The sequence below is a fragment of the Drosophila guanche genome, unplaced genomic scaffold, assembly GCF_900245975.1.
Source record: "Drosophila guanche unplaced genomic scaffold, DGUA_6, whole genome shotgun sequence".
Taxonomy (NCBI): domain Eukaryota; kingdom Metazoa; phylum Arthropoda; class Insecta; order Diptera; family Drosophilidae; genus Drosophila; species Drosophila guanche.
In genome coordinates, this window is record NW_022995747.1 from 5,129,310 (window position 1) to 5,135,811 (window position 6,502).

Genomic DNA, 6,502 nt, shown 5'->3' on the forward strand with positions numbered 1-6,502 from the left:
GGCGAGGGGGGGGGGGGGGGGGGGGGGGGGCTGTGGGGTTGGCCCGGAAAAAAAAAAAAAATTGGGGGGGGAAGGTGGGTTTTGGGGGGGGGGCGGGGGGGGGGGGGGGGGGGGGGGATGGGATGGGTCTCTGGTATAGGCATATCATCATCTAGAAAATTTAAATGGAAACAAGGCACGGCCACGCCTTGTTCACCTCCGTATCCGCTGCCGTAGACGTGTCCCGGGGTCGCTGGGTTGGCCACTTTTTCAAATTGAATTTCACTTCGAGAGGCCGCTCCAAAGAAAACGGAAAGACCGAGGCGAACGCGGAACAGCGGAAGCAAATTAAAAAGAAATTAAGCCAATTTGCCTTTAGAACCAGGACCCTGCCTGACCAGAAGGATGCCTTGTGTTGTGTCTCGTAAATCTTGGCCCATAAATACCACGACAAGTGTCCTGTCCCGGCCCGGCCCGGTTCTAAGTCCACGTTTCACGGCCCCAACTGCCGACAACTGGCCGATGTCTTCATTTCGGCGTAAAATTCTTTAATCTCATCTCAATTCAATTAGTTCGAGTTGACTAGTTAATGCTCGCAAGTGTCCGCGAGTGTCCACGAGTGGCAGGTTTCCTGGCCATTTCCTTTCCCTTTTGCTGGATTTTGTGTCACTGAGCATTAACTTTTGAAATTTATGGGAGCTCATCGTGCCAAAGTGGCGGAATATTCGTAGAGGTTTATGGTTGATAAGTAGACTTCGTCGCATAATGTCTAATTAGGTAAGGAACTTTTCGTGTTTTCAATGTTTTGTGGAGGCCTAACAAAACGATTTGAAGACAGCTTTTCTTTGAGCGGAAACTACTAATTTGCATTGATGATTATCCACAAAAAGTTCAACTATGAATAGAAGAAAATCAACTTACAATTCACCGCTGAACAGATCTTTTTCGCTGCACTTAAAGATTTATTTAAATACAATTTCATTTCGACACGAACATTTAGAGGAGGGAGAGATCTTGTTGGCTGTTTCTGCTGCTGATTTTGTGGGTATTTGCTTGAATCCTTTGAGGTGTTTTTTTGTTCTTTTTTGAGTGTCTTTTGGTGTCCGGTTAGTCGCTGTTGTTGCCGCCCTTCTGCTCCGAGCGTGGAGTGGTTGTGGGCGTGGTTTGCTCAGCACGTGGCTTGGCCTTGCCAAAGATCTTCGAGGCCTGCTCGGTGTTGGCCAGCGCATTGAGGGGGTCCGTCACAGTGCGCGGCTTCAGCTGCAGCTTCGGGCGATCGTCGTCGTCAATGAGGGAGCGAAGGGAAGTGGAGCCCGGACTGGTGCCGCGAAGGCTGCCGCTGCCATTGCCATTGCCATGGCCATGGCCATTGCCACCGCCACCACCATTGGGGTTGTAGTGGCCACGGCGATCCCGATTGCGATTCTGGGTAAAATGTGTGTAGTTGCCGTTGTCATTGCCGTTGCTGCTGTTGAAACGCTGACGATCCGGCGAGCGTCCACCGCCGCCGCCGCCACCTCTGCCGTTGTTGTTGTAACTGCAGGAAAAGGATTAAGTCTCTCGTGGGGAATAAATGTAGTTCCTGTGGATTACCGATTGAAGTTGCGATTGCGCGATTGAATGCTCTCCGAGGATTGTCGGCTCTCGAGGTAGCCCGTGCTGTGGTTGCGATTGCGTTGGGCATTGTCGTGGCCCTGGTAGCGATTTCCGTCCCGGCCATAGCCACCGGAGCGGATGTTGTTGTCTCGGGGAGACCGTGGGCCACCTCGCAGGGTTACGCTGCTGCTGGTGGGACTGCTGTTGGAGAAGGACTGCCCGGGGGAGCCGCGCAGGCTGTCGGTGTCCGGACTGGGCAGAATCTGATGCGAGCCGACGCTGTCGTCGCGACGATAGTTGCGCCGCTGGTAATAGTTGCGGCTGCCCGAGGACTGATGATAGCCACCTCCTCCGCCGCGTCCACCTCCGCCTGCAGCACCTTCACCACCTTCACCCAATTGTCGGCGATGATCGGCAATGTCAATGCGCAGCGGAGCCGATAAGTTGTCCAGCTTGATGCGCCCATTGCAGGCGAGGGCGCGCTCCAGCTGCTCCAGCGTCTCGAACTCCACGTAGCCATAGCCCTTGAACTCGTCCGTCTCACGGTCATTGACCAGCCGCACGTTCTTCACCTCAAAGTCCGAGAATATCTTCATTACATCGCCCTGGACAAGGCCCTGGGGCAGATTGCCCACATAGGCGCTGAATGGGGGATCTGTGGGCACCGGCCGCTGGTTGTTGCTATTGCGATTGTGATTGTTATTATCCCAATTGCGATCACGTCCGAAATTGCGATAGTTCCTGTCCTCTCGATAGTTGTCCCGATTGTCGCGATTGCCGCGATAGTTGTTGTCACGATTATTGCCACGATAAGTGCCACGATAGTTGCCACCACGATTGCCGTCACGATAGAACTCTCGATTGCCATCACGATTGCCGTCACGATTGAACTCTCGATTGCCGTCACGATTGCCACGGTTGTCACGGGGGTTTTTGCCATTGTCAAAGGAGCGATTAGCCATTGTTTTCTCTGGATAATCCGAACCACGTAAAACTGGTCGCAAATTTAAATATGTAAAAATAAAATGCTGCCCAAAGCCCGATAAACGAGACGCTGTTGAAGTGTCTACGAGAGACGTAGAACTGGCAAATGGCAAAGGGGAATTCGTCGCACAGTTGACTGACACTGAAAGGAGCTCCAAGGCATGCTCGAATTAATTGAAATACTTTTTAGCATAAACTTCATGCCTGCGGTGTGGCATTCAGCAGGGCAGTGCCCAAAGGGAGCTGTGCTGTGTGGCAAGGTAAACCCATAGATGATTAATGACTGGAAAACAAAACATGTGTGCGGCACAGCACAGCACAGCTCCATCTTCGGTGGCAGTTTCTGTGTGTTTCTGTGCGTTTGTTTTATGGATAACGATGCCAAAGTACATGGAAAAAGTCAACAGTAAATACAAACTAGTGCAACAGCAGGGAGGGGGCGCAGCCACCCGCGAGTGTACTCTCATGACTCATTTTTGTACATTTGTCAAAATTGCAGCCATACATCATCTTTAAACAGTGCTTGCAACACACAGAGAATGCTGCTGGCTGGCTGGCTGGCTGGCTGGCTGGCTACAAAGGTTGAGAGCAGGCAGGCAGAGTCATGGAACCTTGCCCCCGATTGCTGGGACACACGAGACAATGCAGCGAGCACTGGGAAGCAATGGGAATGGAGCAGAGCGAAGCTAGAGATATATCGCATACCAGCAACACGGAATTAAAAACTGATGTAGCGATTAATTTATCACTCTCGGGCGGCAGTGGCAGTGGCAGTGGCAGTGGCAGCTCCCCTAGATGGCTGACCAGCACTTCTGGCAATATTTAACCAACAAGTTGGCCGGACTGCAGGCCAAAGTACAGAGCAGAATGGGTACAGAGTTGGGCAGTAAATAAATTACGAGCAACAAATAAACGCGCTTCATTGCATCATCGATGGACAGGGACTCGGACACACACAGAAGTAGAGAACTGAGACAAAAGCACAGAGAGACAGATAGAGACAGGGACCAGGACTGGGGCATGTGTGTGTGTGTGTGTGTGCAAACAAAGACAAGAAAACGGAAACGGAAACGCTTTCAGCTGTCGAATTTGTATGAGCTACTCTCCTCCTAATCCTTCATCTCAGGGAGCAGTGAGAAGCTTTTGTGGGGTAAGCGCTGCTCCATCATTTGATTGTTGCAACAATCATGGTGCGCTGCATCCATCGATCAGAATTAATAAAGATTTTGTTCACATCCCCCCCCCTCCACGCCAATACAGTGATTGACTGAGTGACCCACCTCGTCCAGATGGTGTAGCAAACCAACCAACCACTCCACTCCCATCCACTCCACTCCCTTTGGGTTGTAAGCAGCAACGAATGGAGCATTTGTTGCTAATCGCCAACGCCCCCGAAGACCAACTTGCATTACACTACATTAGCGAAATTAAATTGATTTTGCCATTCGATTTTTGTGGGATATTCAAGCCTCCTCCCCCTCTTACACACACTCGATGATGCTCATCCTGCAGGCTTGACTGATTTCTCAACCACCTTTCGAACCTCTTTCTCATTCTCTCCCACTCTTTGACAACGTAATGATGTCTTTTTGGCTTGATTTATGCCACAGCGCCCGCAAGTATGCAGCGTAAAAATCTTTATGGCCCAATACATATGAGAGAGAGAGAGAGAGAGAGAACAGTTCTCCATTAGTGCACTTGTCTTTCATATGTGAGTCCTGGCGGATGAAAGGTCCACACACACAGCACACCACTAATCATATTAAACGAAATTCATACGTCGCCGCATTTACAACAAGCGGAAAAGAGAGAGAAACACACGCTGACTGTCGGTTGTGCGACCAGGGTTGCCAGCGTTACCAGGGTTCGTGTTCGTTCTGGCAACATTTTTGCCCGTTGTCGTTTAAACTAATTGAGTGTTACAAATTTTATGTGCAAAATCTTTAAGCTAAATTGAAATTTGTTTTCCTTTTTTTTTTTCCTCCTGCTGTTGTCTGCTTCTGTCGCACATTTTCCACATGTGATGCTACGGGTAGCGGCACATTGTACACTACTATACGTATTCCTATTCGTAAGTGAACCCATTTAATATTACGAGTATGTGCACATTTGGCTTGTTCTTTTCATACCCGTAAGTGCGTTGAACCATTTTAAAATGCTCAAAGTTGAGGTATGTTCGCATGTTTATCCCCCAGCCGATAAATTGTCTCTCTACTACGGGGGTAAAAGTAGTGGTTGGTGGGTTAGAAAAGTGTTTAGGGTAGAAGCTGTGTACCAGTCGCGTTTCGCTCTCACTTTCATAATTGAGGTCGAAGTTCATGGTGGAATATTCACCCACAAAGGGAATATGTTAATGTCAATTGTTTGTTTTCTGTTGGTTGTTTTGTGGTGATCTGATCCCTTGATCTGAAAAGCTTCTCGAAGGTGTGCCTTCAATCTCCTCCCTTAACTTTTGAACTTCTTAAGAATTATGAATAGTTCCAATTGCTCTTTTTGTATGACAAATAACACCCACTCCATTGACACTTTGGATAGCTAATTAAACTGCCAACGGAATGTATTTTTGCGAAACAATTTACATAATTTACGATGCAAGTCAGAGCGAGAAATTGGCAAAGAAATCATACAACAAAAAGGCTTGCTGCCTGCTGCTTGCAGGCCAATAAACAGAAACAGAATTGCATATGAAGTGCCAGAGATTTGGATGAGTCTACGCCGAGTATGAATTGTGGCCAAGATAAGCGGAACAGAGTACAGAGTAGAGGAGAATCTGGCGACAGCCTGGTTGCCTGGTGCCCCGCCAAGGGCTACGCGAATGTGGGAAGAATAAAAGAGAGAATTTATCATTTGCTTGGACTCGGGCAGCCATATATCAAGTGGCAGGCCAAATAATATATAATATATGGCACTTGTTTAGGGCCCTGGCCAAAAGCAAAAAACTTTGCAATTACCAGAAACTGTCGCGGCATTTTGAAAAATTAACATGCAATGGGACTCAGCCTCCGACTCGTCCTAGCCCTCGGAATATATAGTTCTTTGTATCGCATCGATGTTAGATTTATGCCAATTTGAATAGCACGAAAATGCTGCTGCTGTTTCGAATGTAACTGATTTATGGCTGTCCGCTCTAGTTCACTCACTCGAAGCTATGGCGGGGGAGGAGGAGTGTACCATAAATAATGCCAGCGATCAAATTGCTACCTTCATGTGTCCGATGAGAGTTTCCATTCCTTCGGCAGCACTTCGGCACTTCAGCACTTCAGCACTTGGTGCTTTGTTGTACTTTCAATTAAGGCAATTGATTTTAATTAGACCACCGCTTACCATAAACATTCACTCGAACATACAAATATGTTCCAAAGAAATTATTATTAAACACGCGACCAGCGCGAAAAAGCTGCTGGTGGATGGAGCAAACGGTGGAGGGTGCAAGCCCATAAAATTCTTTTGCTTCTTCACCTCAGTGTAACTTAATATTTGCTCTATCCATTCCGCTCAATTAATGGGAATTACGAGTGTGCACAGTGCGAGTGGCCAGTATGTGGCCAACAACTGCAGCAGCAGCCCACATGTAATGCCAACTGCTGTTGCAGGCCAAGGAAATACAATAAAAAAAGATAAAAGAGAGGAGGCGCGGAGGAACGTTGGCTCCTTAATTGGCCAAATGGACAAACGACAAGCGAGACGTGCCTCAATTGAGGTGATCAACGTTAATTGAAAGCCAACCGCCAACCGCCAACCGGGATGACTGCCGATGACTCAGCTGCTGGATAATTAACTGAATGAATGGATGGATGGATGGATGGGAGGGAGGATACTTGTGCACACAAATCGTGGCAGATCGAGATGAAAAATTAACATTTCGCGCATCATTAAAATTCCAATAGAAGATCGCAGTCCCGGCTAAGGGGATGGGCGGAGAGACGGTGAGGCCGCTGGCCAT

The 6,502-nt window shown here is 48.4% G+C and overlaps 1 protein-coding gene across 2 annotated transcripts; it reads right to left on the reverse strand.

The window, feature by feature from the left end:
- Nucleotides 1-941: 941 nt before the first annotated feature.
- On the reverse strand, nt 942-2,679 carry LOC117583485 (probable WRKY transcription factor protein 1). Of its 2 annotated transcripts, XM_034271796.1 has the most exons (3): nt 2,485-2,679; nt 1,573-2,439; nt 942-1,516 (listed from the first exon to the last, which is right to left on the reverse strand). In XM_034271796.1, exons 1-3 carry the CDS (start codon nt 2,535-2,537, stop codon nt 1,087-1,089), a joined length of 1,350 nt encoding a protein of 449 aa, XP_034127687.1. In that variant the 5' UTR covers nt 2,538-2,679; the 3' UTR covers nt 942-1,086. The 2 variants fall into 2 exon arrangements, with proteins under 2 accessions (XP_034127687.1, XP_034127686.1); XM_034271795.1 differs by having other exon boundaries at nt 1,573-2,679.
- Nucleotides 2,680-6,502: the final 3,823 nt, after the last annotated feature.